We start from the raw sequence: 20063 nt of genomic DNA on the forward strand, positions 1-20063 counted from the left end.
TTGGAAAAAGAACAAAAAAATTAGCAAGTTGGAGCCTAACAATGGAGATGTCCGCATTTACCAACCACATTTTTACAGGAGTCAAAAACTGTTAGTGTAAAAACACCGCCAAGAGCCCCGACTGTTTTTTGATGCATTTTAATACATGGAAGGGGAGCAACATTTAAGCTTGAAGCTGGTTCAATCTAGCAATGTTGTGCCTCTAGGTAATCCATGTAAATAAATGTAAATTTGACATAAACACAGGAGCACCTCACAGAGCTGTGACTCACTTTTTGTTAAAGCGTTGCAGATCTGATTTTACCATGAAGCTCAGCTCTTCAAGGCTGCTGCAGTTCTCTTCTGTGGTTTCCTGTTACTCTGACTTTATGGATGTACAAAATAGAACCACTGTATTCCCGTGAGTGGCACTGATGTTAAATACAAATATCACACTTCTTGATGCATTCTCAATCATCCAGGAAAGTAAATCTCCAAAAGTTGATTCTGTTCATCTGGACGTAGCGTTTTATGGGAGAAACGTTTCGTCACTCATCCAAGTGACTTCTTCAGTCTCAGCTGACTGCAGGTTTCCCCAATCTTATAAACAGTACATTTGCATAATGACTGAAACTAGCCCACTGAAGGAACAATGGGCTGGGAGGTCAGTTCATTAATCTTAATTATGCAAATTCTCATGACCATTGATCAACAACCACTGATCAAAGACGACTGATCAATGGCCACGAGTACCATTCACAGAGAGTTGGGGAATGGCTGCAATCACAGCATTGTAAGATGGTGAAAGATGTACCCTTAGGCCCCTCCTCGATTCAGAGATGGTCTTTCCCTTTTCACGTAAATGGCCTCCTTGACTCCGCGCTCAAACCAGCGTTCCTCCCTGTCCAGGATGTGTACATCCTCATCCTTGAAAGAGTGTCCACTGGCCTGTAGGTGTAAATAGACTGCAGAGTCCTGGCCTGACGAGGTAGCTCTTCTGTGTTGTGCCATCCGCTTTGCCAGAGGTTGTTTGGTTTCCCCGATGTATAAATCCTGGCAATCCTCCTGGCACCTAACAGCGTACACTATGTTACTCTGTGTCGGGGGACCCGATCCTTGGGGTGGACCAATTTTTGGCGCAGCGTGTTTTGGGGTTTAAAAGCCACAGAGACCTGGTGTTTAGGAAAAATGCGTCTCAACTTTTCCGATACTCCGGACACATACGGGATCACTACAGGTTTTCGCTTAGTCTCTGTCTCTGTGGCTTTTAACATCCATAGAGGAAGGAAGTGACTTGAAGAAGTCCCTTGAATGAACCGTTTCTCCCACTGAAAACGCTACGTCCAGATGAACAGAATCAACTTTTGGACAAATATCACACGTACTAATATAATAAAAACAGTTTCAGGAATAGATACACACAGTTTGTTTTTCATGCCCCATTTTGCATTTTTTTAGTGGCAGTTATATCAATATTTTTTAACACTGATGTCATATATACACTGTGTTTTCCAGTGCAGATTAGTTTTAGCGTATTTATTTAGTCATAAGGTTTTCTTTCCTTCCTTAGGATGTCAGTGGAAACAAGGTGAGGTTTTGTCAGCCTTTGGCATTATCAGCTCGTCTTCAGCTTTAGTCTTTTAAGCCAATTTCTCATCCATCCCTCCCTCCATCCATCCATTCAACCATGGAGGTGTTGGACCCTATCTTAGAGGTCATAGGGCAAGGGGTACTCCCTGGACTCCCTGGTCTATCATAGGGCTAACATAGAGAAACTGACAACCATTCACGCACACATTCACACCTGCGCTGTAGCTATTAAAACATGGCTGCTGTCAGTTGTAACAGCATTATTATCGCGCTCCCAATTACTCAAACCATATGCAACAAATAGCAAATTGCCTCTGTCATATATCACAGTGGCTCAATAGCTGTATAATTACAGTGGGTGTGTGTTTGGGTTGTATCTTTATTTATTGGTCAATTTACCTGTGTGCTGCAGTGTAATCAATAGCTCTGTTTGATGCCTGTATTGTCGGTGCTGCATTATTAGCACTGTTGTGTAGCTTGTAAGATTCTGATGACTGGATCCAGTCCTGCCTCACCTCATTAGGGCTGATAATTTATCCCCTAATGCTCTCTTTCTTCCCACTAAGCCTGTCGCCTCCAACACCATTCACCTCGCCCCACCCCCAAATTGCCGTTAATGAGAAGGCAATAGCTGGTGTAAGGGATTGTGGGAGCGTGGGTGCAGCGAATAGTCAATTGACCTCAATTCCATGCGACCCTCAGCGCGGGGGAGCAGTCCGGGTGTTTGCTTCCATAACCTTGATGCACTCTGAGCCCCATCTCAATAAATCAAGAGCCAGTTAATGAGATTAGAGGGTTGCACAGATCAATGAGGACAGCCTGAGCTTTACCATCCTCAGCTCTTCTGTCCTGAGCGACTCTCACAACAGCCAAAATGATTTAAAGTAATGATTTTCTTCCTTTCTCTATGGATGTTAGAAGTTTGCATGCCACGGACTGTAGCAAAGGGGAAGGTGGAGGCAGGAGGGGGGAGCTAACGAGAACAATCAGACAAGTGAGACCAGATGGGGAGTTTGCTTAGCACTGCAGTGTTTACCATTCATGCAGGCATGCATAAGCAATGTAATCTACTACCTCGGTGACGTATGTTCAAGATGTGTGAGTGATGAGAAGGCACTGCTCTCTAAAGTCCTTCCACCAGGCATGTAGACACAGGACAGATTGCTTTATTTGTCCTATAAACCTGGATGATTGGCACCAGGTAATGGAGCAGGTAAATGTGTGCAGAAGAGTGAAGAGGCTTAAACAAAGGAACCAAGTGTGTCTATCTGTTGCGCGAAGGGCTGAGCCTAGAGAGAGGCTCTGTGCCTCTTTTTAGTATTCTCCAGAGGCCCCACAGGGGTCCACACATCCATCTGCTCAGTGCTATTGATAAAGATCACTGTCCAGCACTGCCAGCCAACAGATTAGCCACAGCAGGCCACAGAGCAGCAGCTCCACACAGGGGTAGGACCACCATATCAGAGGACTCGGGGGAGAAAGTGCGTCCCTAAGCAGCTGCTGGTGGTACTGGTGGTGGAGATTAAATAGATTAAATTCAAAGCATACTCAATAAACATTGGGTGTCAACACCTCCTGAGGGAAGACAGGCTGCTTCAGAGATATGTTGGATCATGATCTGAGGTGCTCTTGGCCTTCAGCATTTAGGCTTTTACTGATATAAGATTTTAAATTTCGTGGCCAATAGTTCCGGATTCTACATGTCCATTGTTAATATAATGTTAACATATTTTGTCCTTGAAAATAGGATATTTTCTGATGTATCCAACTTTTTGGCAGGAAGTCCTCTTAGAAGATGATACACATCTATTTAGAGACAGGACAACTTATCCAAACTATGAGCTGTCCAACTCTGTGGGCTAAAGTAGCTGTAGTAGAGGAAATGTAGTTTTAGAAAAAAAAAATCAATCTAGGAAACTGTATGATAATCTTTTGTGCTCCATACCAACAGTTTCTTATATAAAAATCAAGGTTTAAGTTAGCATGGCTTTGTTTTATTATTTTGGATAAGGGCACAGCCACATTAAAAAAGACTATATCAAAAATGACAATAAAAAAGATCCAGTTTTAATTCAAACTGTGAAAGTATGTTTAATCAAATATTGTAATTAAGGAGTCTAGGAGACAAGTACTTAGAGTCCTGGAGAGTCTAAAATATATTCTTCTGCATCATGAGCACACATACATTTTAGAAGTACTTTGTTTCTCATATTAAGAAGTGATTCTTCAACCACTCGTCCAGAAGCAGGAAACAGACTAGCCCAGTAATGCATGAAACAATAATAATTGCTGTGTGTGCTTTTATGTCTTTTTTATATCTATTTTTATTTCTATTGTATCCTTTCATTTGAAATAGAATGAATCACCACCTTATCTTGCAGAGGGATTGGTGTACCCTGGTGATACTAGAAGCAGTGTTGTCGTTGGCCCTGTAGGGTCTCCCAAGGTAAATGTGTTCTAGGTGAAGGGCCAGGCTAAATGTGCTTTACAAACATTTTATGGACAAAACACCCCTATAAGGGCGATTGCTACCATGCAGTAAGGTTACTGCAACTCTGGCAGTAGCCAAAGCAAGGAGGGCTGATGGGACTCTGCTGACCTCTGCTGAACTGAGGACATGATAGAAGAACTACTTTGAAGAGCTCCTCAATCCCCCTGACATGCCTTCTATAGTCGACAGAGAGCATAGGAACAAATCACTCGGGGTGAGGTCACTGAGGTAAATAATCAGCTCCTTAGTGGCAGATCTTCTTGGGTGGGTGAGATTCTCTCTGAGTTTATTAGGGCCCTGGATATCGTGATGCTGTTGTGGCTGACACCACTCTACAACACTGTGTGTTAGTCGGTGACAGGGCCTCTGGATTAGCAGACTGTGGTTCTACTTCCTCTTTTCATGAAGGGGGGCTGGCGAGTGTGTTCAAACTTCAGGGGTTTCTCAGCTTTACTGGGTAGGCCCATGCCAGGAGGAGGTGAGTGTGTCTGTTAGTTGAAACCTCAGATTCTGAAGGAACATTGTGGTTTTTGTCCTGGTCATGGAACACTGGAGTATTCCCTCAAGGGTATTTGAAGGTGTATCAGGGTTTGCCCAACAAGTCTACACGTGTAAACTGTACAGTAGGTATTGAACCTCGTCCCTCAGGGTGTCCTGTGGAAGCTCCTTCTGGAGTATGGGGTATCTGTCTTGTTGCTGTGAGGTGTCTGGTCCCCGTACAACCGTTGCCAGATCTTGGTCCTCATTGCTGAGAATAAATTGGACTTTTGCCCTTTGTCACTAATTCTGTGTATATTTTGTTTAATTCAGACTTTGTATATAGTTTTTTTTTAACACTCAGGTGTCCTAAACATGCAGCCTTATCAGTCAATTAATATCCATTAATAACAGGTCCTTCCTCTTGCAGCTTAAAAGATGAAGACTATAGCCGTGTTTCACAAGAGTTCATTGCACCTGTAATGGAAGATAAACCTGCACTGCTGAGTCTCTGATTAAATCATTAGGTGTCATTTGACTGAGTTCATGACCCTCTGCCTGACTCTGCTTGGCTCTGGTGAAGAGACTTGCTGTTTGAGAGTGGACTTTGAGGGACAGAGAGGAAATGAGTTCAGACAGGTTCACTCATTCTCTGTCATCTTGGTGCTCTTTGAAAAAAAAAAGTTTTTTCTTTGTAACACTCTTTAAAAAAATTCACCCTTTATTTTTTTTACTCTTTGTCCTCTTGATCACATTGCCTTAATCCTGAATGTATCTCAGTATTACACCCTTACCATACCCCTATAAATTTCCTTCTCTCCTTCGTTACTTACTTCTCTTACTTAGTAGCTGCAAAAGGTCACCCTCTCAATTTTTGTTGTTTTGTTTTAGACACTTTTAAAACAAAATTTGTAAAAGTTGGACTCCTGGAAAAATGTCTTGATGTTCTAAAGCCAGTTTATAGAAGAGCTTATGTAAATTGGATTTTTTTTTTAAAAAGAAAAGAAAACAGACCAGACAAGAATTGTCTTTCCAACATTTCTTTATTTCTGCAATAGTCATTCAATGTATTTGCATTAAGCTATTACCTCTCATAGTTGTTTTTATTGGTAGTGGCAAGGTCTGCCATCGGATTGCTTACCTAAGCATGAGGGATCCACTCCAAATCTAGCCCAGCACAATTTTATCTCACTGATAACAGCTCCACATTCCCCAGCGTATCAAAGCTTTATTCATTTAATGCTGACTGAAACAGAGCACCATATTGCTTCTTTTTCATATTATAAGCATCCTCCTGAAACTTGTATTACTGCAAAGAACTGATACAACTGCAACTGCAGTTAGCATTAACAGCAACAGACATTGTTAACTTGACTGTATTAATTCATATCTGACATATAAGAGGTTAAGTAAGAGGTTAAGTAAGAATTTCTCTTCTAGTTATCTGTAGAATTATATTCATGTAATTACAAAATTATTCAGCTCACACAAGTTTTATTCATATAGTGCCATTTTACAACAGTTCACTCTGAAGGTTTATGTTAATGATGTTAAAATGACCAATTTTTTGCATTTATGCACCTACAATGCCTTATGAAAGGATCCCATTGTTTTAATCATCATATCTTATTTATGTGTTCAAAAGTTGAGCTATACATGATATATGACTACACAGTCTTGTCGCCTAGTAACCACCTAGCAATGGGCTAAAATATGTTTTTACAGTTTTTGCAGCGTCTTTTGGCATTTTTGCACCTACAACACTTTTTAAAAGCACTGTAATTTTCATTTCATTTCTCAGCCAACAGGAAAAACAGACCAAACTATATTTCAGCATGAGCATGTACTGCTAGTGAATAATGACCCAGAATATGCCACAAAAGCAGTTCTAGGACTTCTAGATGGATAGAGCCTAACTAGATGTGCATTCCATTTACTGAAGACAAAACTGAAGGTAGAATGATCTACAAACAATCAGCCACAAGAAGCGACTGCCTGGGTCTCAAAAAGTATCTCAGGGTGAGACAGAGCAGTTGGTGATTCCCATTGTGACAATAATGTTACTGTCCAAATTATTATGCACCAAACCGTGTGGAACATTTTCAGTTTTTATCAGTTTGTTCTGAAAAGTAGAATGATTAGATTTTTGAAGACTAAATATTTGGAAAATGTAACACACGCACAGTTCAATTTTCATCATTTCAAAAGAACATAGACTTACCTGAACCTAACAGTAACCTTACTTTAACATTAAACAAAGTTTTCCCTTTAAAATTTCATGATTTATATCGTGGGTTCTTTCTTTGTGTCCCTTCAAGTCCCTTCAATGTGACTGCATAAACACATTTAAGTACACACACAGAAGGAAAGAAAGCCTTCAGCATATGCTGTCTGGTCCTTTATATCACACTGCAGTGGAGGCACTGTACTCATCCTCAGCCTGTTAAAGGAACGTGGCAGGGCCACTTGCTTCTCATATATTTATGTTTTAATGCGACAAAGCCAATATAGATCAGTAGTGTTAGTTTAAGTTTACTTGAAGAAGTCAATTAACAGGAGATCCTTCTCATTTTTATTCAACACATTCATCAAAAATTCTAATAACTGGTTAAATTAAATAAATTCATGAAGAATGTTGGTGTCTGTGTCAAATGATAGCTTCTTTATTAGTGTGCACCCAAAAATGTTTCCTGCAATTCTGCAATAAAAACTAAAAGCTAAAAATATTAATTACTGTGCAAATCTTGTTTTTATTGCAATCTAGTTTACAGCTTCCACTCTTCATTTTATGTATTCATAGCGAAGGCCTAATGGGACGTTGTATGGATTTTGTTAGTCTACTATCAATGTGTTATTTGTTAGTCTGCTATCAATTCTCTAGCATTGAATTTTATGAGCCAAACACGATGCCACAGGAGGTGCATATTAAAATTCTTGCATGATTTTTTACCTCAAATGTAACTGCCCTTGTGCAGCACTGTTCTCAACTGTCTCCACTGGCTTGTAGCTGAGCTTGCTTTCTGATTTGGATGTGCTTCTCATGTCATTTCCTTTGGTTGCTGACAATGACACAGGGCTCCTTCCTGAGAGATGGCACCCTGCTGCTTGCAGTGCACCAAACCTTTATTCACACATCACAGGTGTGTTTGCAGCGTTAGTTTTTGGTTGTTTTGTGTTTTTTGGGGGGGTGGGGGTGGGTGGCCATGGCCTGTTTTTGTCATAACAAAGACGACAGAAACGAAGCTGAGAGAAGGCTGGAGAATGACCTTGAATTTGAGATTTTCAGTTGGACAAATCCATCTTTTATACTGCTTGTTGAAATAGATTTTGCTTTGTGCATACATATATGAGTATTATATGTTTTCTCTCTATGCATTGTTTCTGTCTTTTAATACAGCTTACATAGAGTAGCTTATACATAATATTTGCAATCGTATATAAAACCCGATGCAATGCATCGCAGGTCTAAATTAGATAGATAGATAGATAGATAGATAGATAGATAGATTTGGCAATGGCACAAATTTTGATTTTCATACAGTCTGCTTCAGTTTTGATATATTTTATTTTATTTTTTTAACATGTTTGTTTATAGCTTTGATAGTGGCGCCAAGCTTCTGGCCAGCTGTAGTGTTTCTCTGTCAGTCCTTATCATTGGTATTATTATATTATTTGTAAATAGTGCAAGGGGATTCTACTGTAACGTTTGTATAATGACTTGTGTGAATATGCATAGCTACTGTATGCCAACATTATTCCTCAGCGTCTGACACAGTCATAGCGAAACACACTCGTCTATAAGTGAGGGCAGATGTGGAGGGGCTTAATGATGGCTCAAAGCATGGGGCTGAGTGAATCGATGGTGGTGGGTGTGTTGACGCGTGATGAATTGTAGAGTTAATCGGTCAGACGTCTCTAATGGCCTGACATAGGAATGAAAAATAAAAATAAATTAGTGGAAAGAAAGCCTTAGTCTGTATCCATCTGCCAAAGCCTTTTGTGCTATTGATTTGCCTCAGGCACTTAAAGCCTGATGTATTGTCAACATTGCACTCTATTGCCTGTCTAAGTACACGGTCACAGTCTGACTTCCACCGGACTTTAGCATAGACAACTAGCAGTATTAAGTGTGGGTGAATGTCTGAATCAGGGCACAGCTACATCTTTCATCTTACCAGGTGTTAATGCACTCAGTCCCCAAGTTCAGAGTTTGTCATACTGTAGTACAAAGTGAAGAGTTGCTTGCGGCGGGAATGATTTGTGATCTGTTGACTGTAATTACTACTCGGAAACCTAGAATGACTTTGTTGCATGCTGGGAGGCCTGCACGTTCACTCCGAGTCGCTGCGTGTGGCTGGCTCATTTAGATGACTGACTGAATATTTAGGCTGTGTTTAAGAACTCCTGCAGATGATTTAATAAAAGGGCCAACGGGGAACGGAAAGAGATCTTTAGTCATATAAGGATTCATGGGGGGTTTTGTCTACATTTATAACATATCAAATTGTACAGCACCTGAACCTTGAACGTTTGGGCTTAGTAGATCACAAATTGCTGTGTCGTCTTAACAGTAATCAAGTAAATGTACCTGCTCACCAGTATATGACAACAGAGGAGACATGGTGATGCATTTTGCTAAACAAAAGTGTTTTGACGTCTGTCATTTAGATTTTAAGGCAGCAAGATTGCGTTAACTTTGCATTTATGGTGGAATGTTTGTAGGTACATGTACATGAGCAGTTCCTACTTCTGGCATTACTATTATTCAGAATGACAGCTATTAGTGGCTAAGTCCCCCCCTCCACCTGTTCTGTAGTGCTGGCTACCTTTTGTTTGTGACAGAGAAATCCTAACTCAGAGATCCACTTGTTGCTTTTCAGGATTTTCAACGTCATTTACCTTTTTTGTTTGTTGTTTTTTATCTGGAGGCACGTGCTTTGGCAGTTTCCAACAACAGGAGCATGTTCCAAAGCTCTGTCCAAGACAGCAGATTAATAAAATGGGCACTGGAGATGCAGCATTTGTGTGTTTATTGTAAACCATTATATCCCCATGACTTCACCACCACCGGGTGCCAGAACCACTCTGCTGGACAAGCTACTATATGATGACACCATGCAACATGTTCTATAAAGATAGTAGCATACATTATAAGTGACAACATGCATGTTTATGTTTAAAAAAATCAAGTGGCTACCAGTAGCAGTGCTCTGCATTGTACATTAGGCATATATACATACATTTCATTCAATTTAATTAATTTTTATTTATACAGCGCCAAATCACAACAACAGTCGCCTCAAGGTGCTTCACATTGTAAGGTAGACCCTACATAATACTTTTAGGCATAGATATTGTATCTCTGCAAAAAGCTGTTTTGTAGCTGCCTTACATTCAGAAGTGTTTAGGTCTCAAATGGATATCTTTGCCGCTTGTTTGACCTTTTAATACAAAAAGAGGCTCTAGAGGGCTCTGGCGTCTTTATTCTGAAGGGCTTACACTAAAGCCTGACATTTCCCTGTTGGTGTTTTAAAGAGATGAAAAGGTTCTGCTAATAACTAATGCTAATTTAGCTGTGATTAAATTGCTGCTTTTGAAAAATACCACACAACGGATATGAAACATTCTTGATTATGGTGTAATGCCAGGGTAAAACTTTACAATTAAGATTCCCCTTTAAATTTGTAGTAAGTGAAACAAAACATGTGAATTTTCTGTTCTTGCCAGGCGTTTAGATATTAATTTTACCCAATCTATTTGCCATTCAGCATGCAGCGGGGTGTAGTCATTTACTTTACCCTTTGTCTTCACAGGTCATCTTTGAAGCGACTGTTTCTGAAGAGCGGCAGGGTTATATTGCCTTGGACGACATAGTGCTGCTCAATTACCCCTGTTGTAAGTACCCACTTCTCTACAACTCATAACAATGGTGGTCCAGGCCACAGAACTCAACAGCTTCTGAAAAGTGATTGAAGACTATGAAACCATTCTGGTGACAGGGGGGCAACCGCGGCACACATACCTGGTACATGCCCAAATGTCAGACCCACAATAAAACAGCGGGAGGTGTCCCTTTTGTCCTGGAAGAACAGCCGACCTTTTCCACTGATCGCTATGCTCCCAGCCGGGTGCTTTTAAAGCTAATGTGATGTTACAGGCAGGAAAAGGACAGCTAGTGTTTGTACTTTGATCCTCTCTGGGAGATGTTTTTTTCTTTGGCATCACTGGGATATCGGGAGGCTGGTGGTTTACGGGTGTTATTGAAAATTCTGTTATGTTCTGTTAAATTACTATTACACTCCCTGACTGTGTTTTAGTGTGTACAGTAGTTGATGTTGGATCCATCATATGAGACCTTTTTCTTCACAGCTGTGCCATTACCAAGATGATTAGCTCTATTGGGCATCATAGACAAAAGCTTAATGTGAACTGAGTGGTCTGCCTGGAAGCAGAGGTCATTGCAAAAGCTTCAATAAGGCATGCTGACTTCCAGAACAGATAACGTGGAGCCAAAACAGCAAGTACTGAGAATCAACTGATAATGGGCTCGGTGTTAGTGTTTTATTAAATAATTGTTTCAGTCATTTAAATGCTGTAATTTCGACCAATTATTATTGGCCAGTTGTGATATGATGCAGAGTGTTAGATTACATAATTACTCTGTTATAAGCCATTTCTGCACTGGGTGTTGGTATATCTTTAAACTAAATCAAGCATATATAAATATTATATGACTAATTGTTGGCAGTTAAGTGCGCTTATTCTTCAACTTATTCAGTTACAGTAGCTTTTCAGTGAATGAAAATATAAAACTAGTGCTAAATTTTAAAGCATAATTGTTTTGTATTTCACTAATATCTCATTTACTGCCATCAAACTCCATTCTTTTGATGAGACTGTAGTTGGCTACTTGTCTACCAGTAACCCTGTTCAGAGAAGCAAAAAGACAAAGCCCTTAATGATATTACCAGATGCGCTGTAATGTGTTGTATTCTAGATCAGCGGTCCCCAACCCCCGGGCCTCGGACCGGTGTCTGTGAGTCGTTTGGTACCGGCCGCGAGAGTTGAGGCTCAGGTGTGAAATGTATAGTTTTCAGGGTTTTTTTCGGTTTTCAGCGTTATTTTGTTATCGTTTTTATCGTTTACTCGGTTTTCCTGGGTCTTTTCACGTGTGTTATGAATAAATTTTCTTTTTTTCGGTACCGGTACTGGTTATATTTTGTTGTATTTATCCGCGACACCTTAAAGGCCGTGAAAATATTGCCGGGCATAAACCAGTCCGTGGCGCATATAAGGTTGGGGACCGCTGTTCTAGACTGTTTCACTGCCCCCTTGTGGTCAAAAATCTCTTCATGCGGCTTTAAATAGAATAGTCAAGTCATGCTTGAACGACCCCGAAATACCGCCATTCGTACTGTTCAGAAACCAAGTACTTCTGTATTCCAATCTTTATAACTAACATCCAGTCTGGCTTTCAGTAAGAAGGGAGCGAGAATGGAAATATTGTTTTTAGCTGCTTAAATGTGGGAAAATGCTAATGAATGATAATGTGGAGTATTTATGAGCTCATGAAATTCAGATCTCGTTTTCTAGGGCTACTGGCACTGCTAAAAATCAGCGAGGCCACATTATATAATTCATTGAATCCACACTGGGAAACCGACAGAGGAGCTAAAACCCTTTCTTAAACCAGCATGCAGATTCTTTTTTTTTTCCAAATCGAAGCTCTGCTCAGACTTTAGCACTTGCCCTCTGTGACCCTGTCCTGAGAGGAGTAGGATACTTGTCCATGGTGATTAGTGATGGAGTGGTGGTAGGTGCCTTTGCCAAGGCCCCTCAATATGTGAGCCAGGCTGAGTTTAGCCTTCGTGCAGATGGTGGCGTTTGGATCCTCAACATGCCTCTAAGCTCACATTAGGGGACAATGTCCCTGCAAGGCACTGCAACATATTATATGTGCAGCATAAACACATGAATCATGAAGCACATGATTCATGCGTTTCATCTGTGCTCAACCAAGCATATCCACACACACACATAAATCTAGAACAGAAAAACGCATACACGTGCAGAGTTTTGCACTTGGTGTATAGCTGCAACAGCAAATGCACACACACACACTCAAACAAAGATGTAAGTAAACATTAGTAAGGCAGTGCAAATTTCCCTGCAGGCAACAAGAATAATAGTATGCCCCTTTAGGAAAGCTTCAGCTCAAAAGCAACCGCTACTCAGTTTACATTCCCACTCATTTGACATTTGTCTTGTTTTCCCCTGGAGTCCGTGCCTTTATTCTAAACACGTGTTTCAGTCAAACCAATCTCTCCTGCATCATGGAGGCAGAGGCAGCATCACTAATTTAAAAAGCCAGCATTTCAGACAGACAGAATACATTTGAGACTCAATTTACCTTGGCTCTTTTTATGTTTAACACTATTAATTAAGGCTCACCAAGTCACATATCCAACCTACTAGGCTTTTAGATTTAAATTTAATTTTCTCTGTCACTATTAATGCAACTGCCTCATCCTCAAATGACTCCTTCTATAATTGGCCCTGAGACTGTTAGTCTTTTAGAGAAGACTTTAAAGTTGGCTTGTTTTCTCCATACAAAATACTCAGGGGGGCACAACAACAAAAGTCCATTGGGTATCCATTCTGTTAATTTTTCATTCTTTTAATGCCACATTAGCCATCTTCCCAATTTATCACTTATGGTGTGAAATGAGCTAGTTGTGGTTTGAGATATGCACCTGAAATTACTTACTGTTACTATGCTGATTGAATGGACGGAGCACCAAAAGGCCCAGAGAAGGAAAGAGAAACATGAGCAAAAAGGTAAAATTTTCGATGCAGTTTCTATCATCCCATTCTCTGCAGATGTTGCTGTTAGTTGCCGTGGAAACCAGGCATGAAAGTGTCTGAATTACATTTTGCCCATCACATTGGTTAGCCAGTAGAAATAATTCCCACAGTACATATCCTGCTAACGCCACAGAAGGAATCTCTCAGTATGCTCTGTGTCTTATATAATGTAGGTTATTATTTTCTCATTATATTCAGAATGTTGTTCATTAGTGTTGTTTTAAGGGGGTAGCTATGTTACCCATTCTCATTGTTTAAAGAGTGTTTGGAAGCGTGAAAACCTAAATGAATGCTTGCTCAGGCCAAAATTAGTCTAGAAATGTTTCCAGCACTCTATTCTAACAGCCTGCAGAAACAAGCAAAGAGAAATTAGATTGGCTGTTGGGTGGGTCTGTGATATATTGCGTATTTTTAATAGTATTTTTAAGATACTATATTGTATTTCCTGTAATGGAAATGCACCAATCTATGCAAATGTTGAAATATGCCACTGTTCAGCATCTTTGCGGCTAAGATCAACTCATGTATGGCTCAGTACATGAGCGGGGCGCAGAAAGAGCAGGAATACCAGAGGAGCGAAACACCAGCCAGTAGACAGTGCAGTCGCCCAAGACTGCAAGAGCAGACTGACTAACCTGTGCACCGCCTGGATTGACTACAACAGCGGTTCCCAAACTTTTTTTGCTAGGCCCCCCTTTGTTTTACAAGAAAAATGTTTGCGCAAACACATCCTCCAACCACACACACCCATATTTTGCTCCATTGCAATTTATTTCACACCTCAAACATTTAGTAAACAATAAGCAAATACAAGCAATCTCAAATAAATTACAGGTAGTAAGAAAATAAACTACTAACTCTTTTACGCTACGCCCACACCTGTAGGATACTGTTTGTCTGTGATTTGAACAGCCCAGTATGTGCTCCCAACAAAGGGAAAGCCAATTACAGTATGCAGGGGAGACCTACCTCTGCACTTGTGCAGGTGAAACCAAAGGGAAGATATGCTTCACCATATTTTCTAGTCTTTGGCTTAGAATGAAGTTGGTTTGGAAACATATTCAGCGATGCTTCATCTCCTGCTTTGCGTTTGTGTGGGATCCCTGTGCTAGCAGTGTCCAAGCATTGTTTTTTTGGTTTTTTTTCCCTTTTCATACTGCGCCCCCCCTGCAATGGCTCTGCGCCCCCCCTAGGGGAAGGTCTGGACAACAAGAAGGCCTATGACTCGATGCCCCACACGTGGATCCTCTAATGCCTAGAACTATATGAGATCAACAGATGTCATTCTATAGATGGCATCAAGCTGTATGCCAAGAGTGAATGGGACATTGATTCACTGATCCACAGCACCAGGATATACAGCAAGGACATAGGAATGTGATTCGGGCTGAAGAAGTGTCGGCTGGTAACAAAGAGAGGGAAAGTAGTCAGAACTGACGGGATCGAACCAGAAGGCAACATTACAGACACTGAGGACAGCTACAAGTAGCTGGGGAATCCCATAGGCAAATGGGAACCACGAAGAGGCTGGGAACCATTGGAACCACAAACTGTTGTTGTAGTTATATTAAATTCAGTTAACAAGAGGCTCTTTTAATTCATTAATGATCATTTAGACACTTTTACTTCATGATTACGCTCAGCTTTGGTCCAAAATTATCAACATACTGCATCAAATGAGGTGATGGACCTCACTATTCACCATTATGAAGTCAAATTGGTCAAATACTTTTTAAAAAAAAAAATCAGCAATCAGTAACACACAGCATTTCAAACTTGAGCCTTCAAAATGATCCAGGAGTAGCAGAACTCTTGTGTTAAACAGTGTTTAGTTAAGTTAGGTTTATCTAATAAACTATAACTCACCTGTTGCATTAATCTAATGTGTAGAGCATATTAGAAAGTCACCAAAACAAAGAAATGTTACATCAGTGCCTGTTTCCTTTCTCTACCACTACTAAGCTATTGCAGAAAGAGTTTAAAGTCAGTTTTAAAAATTATATATTTCCCATAAATATATTTCCTGAAATAAAAAAACATCAAATGTTTAAACTGAAACATTTTTAATAAAATGCCTATTTTGATTGTGCATCAATATTTATTCTTTTCTTTATTTATTCATCAGGATTTGAACTTGCAGTTGTCAACAAAGTGTCAACAGATGGAAATATTGATAAAAAACAATTCAGTTATCATTTTTGAATTAATTTTTATGAGAAAGATTGCGGTGAACCTCTGTTACAGAAACACCAAATGCATTTTCTTTCATAAATATACAAGGTAGCTTAAAGAAAGGACCTGAAAATGTGGTTCAAAATAGCAGAAGGCAGTATAGATGTATTAGCAATATGCAGATGCAATGTTCCACACATTATAGTGAACGGACATACTTGTGTTTTATATACTGGCAGAGAGTACTGTGACTGACCGTAGGTGTACAGCACAATGCAGACGCTTTTCAAACTGCCTCTTATGAATTCCTTCATGTAACCATGTAAACAGCAGCAGGTAAGAAAAGCCTTGTTTTTGAAATTTGGCTTTACTGTTTTGCATTTTACTTTATTCCATTGAATATTATTAGGTTATTACTACCATTATTCTTAATTTGGCGTTAAAAAGAGCAGTTGAAGTTAAGGAAGTAGCAAAAACATTTGATCTCGCAGAAATACAGCTTTTCAAAAATGGTTTGCCTTCAGTCTTAGCTGCATCCTTTATGCTCTCAAATGCTGACATGGTGGCAATGGCAGTCCATAAAAGTAAAGCCCATCATTTTGTTTTTTTCTAAAACCCAATGGTACAAAAGCATTTTTCATATTTTTCCAGGGACACATGGATCGTTTTCTTTCACCTATTTCATGTTTTTGCCACATAACTGCCATGTCACAGCTGTGATGTCCATTCCAAACGGATCAACGGAGCTTTTGTTGTTTTTGTGGTTAAATATTTTTGAAAAGTGCTTTGGACAATGCTCATGTGAACCATTTATAGTTGTTTAGAAAAGTGAACAGAAGCCAGCAGTGATGTTTGTGAGCCTCTATCTATATCTAGGTGTATATTTAATGTACAGGCTCTAAATAAATTGCACTTAGCATCTGTGTTTTCAGTATATTTAGACAGCAAAGCTCAGCTCCAGATGTGGCACTTTCATCACTGTGTATCTCTGTGTGTGTGTTTTGTCCTCCTACCACAGACAAGGTGGCTCATTTCTCTCGGCTGGGTGACGTGGAGGTGAATGCCGGGCAGAATGCCTCGTTCCAGTGTGTCGCCACGGGAAAAGTTTCTGAGGCTGAGCCCTTCCTGCTGGAGGTGAGACCGAGGGATTGTGCACATTAGCGTGTTTGTGTTTTCTTTGTATTAATTATCTTCGCTCGCAAACATCATCATAGCTACATGCGGCTGTCCTCTTGTTTGATGGCAGATACTCCCTTCACCCTGGACAAAAAGGCTAAAATGACCAAAGAAAAAGTGGGAAACAGTTAAACATGAGAGGATTTTGGACAAAGTTTGTGTTTTTTCCATTGTTTAAGCACTGCTTCCAGCCAAGAGTGATACCATATATGCCCCATAGCTGCAGAAAAGGCTAACATTGTTATCTTTTTACAAAAAACAGCTGAACATGAGAGGTTTTTGGACAAAGTTTGTGTTCTCCATTCTTTAAGCACCGGTTTGCGCACCGTTTCAAAAGTACCGATTTGGCACCGGTATCGGATAAAACCTAAACGATACCCATCCCTAGTCAAGGCCACAGCTAAGCTTCTACATAACACCTAAAATGAGGCCCACCTCCTCCTGAAATTCTGATACATAATTTTCTCCAATTAAATCTACACTTTTTATTGAATAGTTGTTTTTCTTTAACAAAAACTAGAGAGTATCTAGATTTAAGATATATGATATAAGTAGGGTTGTCTTTTTAAATGAATTGTGATGATGTATGAAAATTTCACAAATGTTGTTGTGATTTAATGTAAATCTATGTGTTACCGAAAAGTCTTGAGACTCGATGCCCTAGCTGCAAGCAGGGACAAAACAGTGGTATCTGTGATTATCCTTCATTATTCCAGTTGTGCATTGGCATTTATATTAGTTCAGTCCACCAGAGCACAAAACCTTGAAAGAAGTGAATGAGATTTTTTCCAATTGGGTTGATGTGGAGTTTTGAAACGCACCATTAAACATTTGCTCACAGTGAATTTAGGGATACTGAGGACTGCAGTGCAGTGTAGACTGTATCATTGTTCCTTTTCAATATGGTGATTGTTTCAGATTTAGAGATTTGTTTGTGATTTGGCTTTCAAACATAGCAGAATACAAACCAGAGCCTAAAAAAATGTCAATTAATTCTCCCAAATGCAGCAATTTTTCAATCTTTCAAACTGCTCCAATTGCCAGATTGTCAATCTGAATTTCATTGTGTGATCGTGTGCCAGCATACAACACACTGAAAACACACCAGCACAATCTGTGGGACTTCCAATGAGAAATCTAATAATAGAACCTGCAAAGAAACAGATGTAAGGATGCACAAGGAGATGACTTTAAAGGGGAAATTAGTCTAGGTCAGGGATAGTTTGGGACTTTTAAGGGAAAATTATTTTTATTTACACACCATACTAGCTTTTCAAGTGGACAGGGGCTTTGTATCATGAGATTGACATATTGGGTATTTAATCACCACTTATTGTGTTCCAATGGCGGGCCTATTTTCAGATTGACACAACACAGCTTAACAAACACAACCACATTTTCACCCTTAGCTGAAGAACATCAAACATCATTTCTAATCAGAAGCAATAGCAATCCTGGATTTTCAATTAAAGTCTGGATGTGGTAGAGGGGTGTTGAACTTGAATGACTTAAGTGTCCACAAGGTTTTAAACATTTAAAACCTGTTGTGTTACATCACAGCAGGTGACTGAGATGAACTGTGTCCAACTTTCTCTAATGACGTGAAAATGCAACTTATACAGTTAGCACGGTGTGTTGGGTTCTCACCAGGTACTCTGGCTTCCTCCCACAGTCTAAAGACATGTAGTTAGTGGGGATAGGTTAATTGGAAAGTCTAAATTGTCCAAAAGTGTGAATCGTTTTCTGTGTCTGTGTGTTAGCCCTGTGACAGACTGGCGACCTGTCCATGGTGTAGCCTGCCTCTCCCCCTAAGATAGCTGGGATAGGCTCCAGCCTCCCTGCGACCCTGAAAAAGGGATAAACGAATGGATGGAAGTTAAATAAACTTAAACTTAAAGCGTGTGTACCATTTTGACTATCATTGAGCCCCAAAGTACAGATATACAATCTTATGTTTTAGTACTGATACAGCTCAATACTGCTAAGTGGATCAGAGAGATGATCATCATGGAGACTGCTCTTAGTGCTGCAATGATTGAATCCCATGTTTGCAAATTATTTATTGGTGCTTAAAATAAATTTGGAGCGTTTACTGATAATGAATAAATAATAGACTTTTGGCCCCTTTACATGCTATTAGTTTAGCATTTTTTTAAATATAAGATATTGATATCTGTATTAATATTTGATGACTGTGGCCACAGATGTTACTTATATTGCAGATTTTGGACAGATAGTTCTGAACCAGCAGTCTGTCAACACAGTCTATTTAGCCATTTTAATGTCTAATATGAAACAATGGTAATGGATGGGTGGTTATGAAACTGGAATCGGGTATTTTGTAGGGTACAGTACAAATATATATTTCTTTTCTGAAGATACTGCAGAAAAGAAATGCAGTTTTTATTTATTTATTTATTTATTTACTTACTTACTTACTTATTTGTTTATTTATTTATTTCCTTTTTAACCATATCACATCTGTTCGCACAGCCAGTTTTCTTCATCATATCTGTTTACTTCAAACTACAGAAGGGTCTCAAGAGTCTTAACCATCAAACACCACATGCTTGGAAGCCTGTTAAAATCATCACCCTCCAGAGGCTTGATTATTAAGTTTATTGAACTCCCAACAGTATATTCAGTATATGAATTCAGCTCATCACTTCAGAAGACTTCAAACCAAAACCGCTTGAAATTTTAAATAGATTTTTCAAACTTGATTGATCTGACACAACATTAAAAGTACCCCTGCAAAATATGTGGTTAGTCATTTGCATCCTACCAAAACTTCTCTGGCCTGGCGTTGCACGGACTCTGCAGGACTTCTGAAGGTGCCCTTAGTATCTGGCATCAAGAAGTTAGCAGCAGATTTTATAAGAGATGGCGAAGCCACTGTGACGCAAGCGGCCCAGCACCCTGTTGCTAGTTTTTGATTCGTCCACATTTCACTGCCAGCATGTACTTGCCACTGCTGCACCTTACAGGAGCAGACGTGCTCTGACCGAGGCGTCTAGCCATAAGCATATGGCTCTCGTCAAACTTTGTCAGGCTTTTGCACAGAATCCTCCCGTGTCCAAAACTCATTGGCGTCTGAAGTTCTCTTATGCAGTATCCCTGCTTTGGAGCTCTAAGAAAGAAAAATGCTAACAAATGCAAATTTTTTTGCTTTAAAATTTCAAGTCCTCTAACTTCATGGAAGGTCTCTTAATTGTCAATCGCAGAATTACCTGGTGGCAAAGACGTGAAGCCACCTCTTCTGACCTCGTAATTAACTGTGCAGTAGTCGTTAAAGAAAATGGGAGCCATTATA

At 39.8% G+C, this 20063-nt stretch overlaps 1 protein-coding gene across 6 annotated transcripts in view; it reads left to right on the top strand.

Annotated features, from left to right (window-relative positions):
- Nucleotides 1-20063, top strand: part of LOC146549654 (receptor-type tyrosine-protein phosphatase U-like) — a 260100-nt gene that overhangs the window by 134157 nt on the left and 105880 nt on the right. For all 6 annotated transcript variants that reach the window (XM_085262642.1, XM_085262637.1, XM_085262638.1 and 3 more), the window contains exons 4-5: nt 10351-10432; nt 16593-16708. In XM_085262642.1, coding sequence (XP_085118768.1) covers nt 10351-10432; nt 16593-16708 — 198 coding nt within the window. The remainder of the gene's footprint in view (nt 1-10350; nt 10433-16592; nt 16709-20063) is intronic.

The sequence above is a fragment of the Mchenga conophoros genome, linkage group LG22, assembly GCF_057382185.1.
Source record: "Mchenga conophoros isolate Kocher_MC1m ecotype Shallow Benthic linkage group LG22, M_conophoros_male_GT1.1, whole genome shotgun sequence".
NCBI classification, from domain to species: domain Eukaryota; kingdom Metazoa; phylum Chordata; class Actinopteri; order Cichliformes; family Cichlidae; genus Mchenga; species Mchenga conophoros.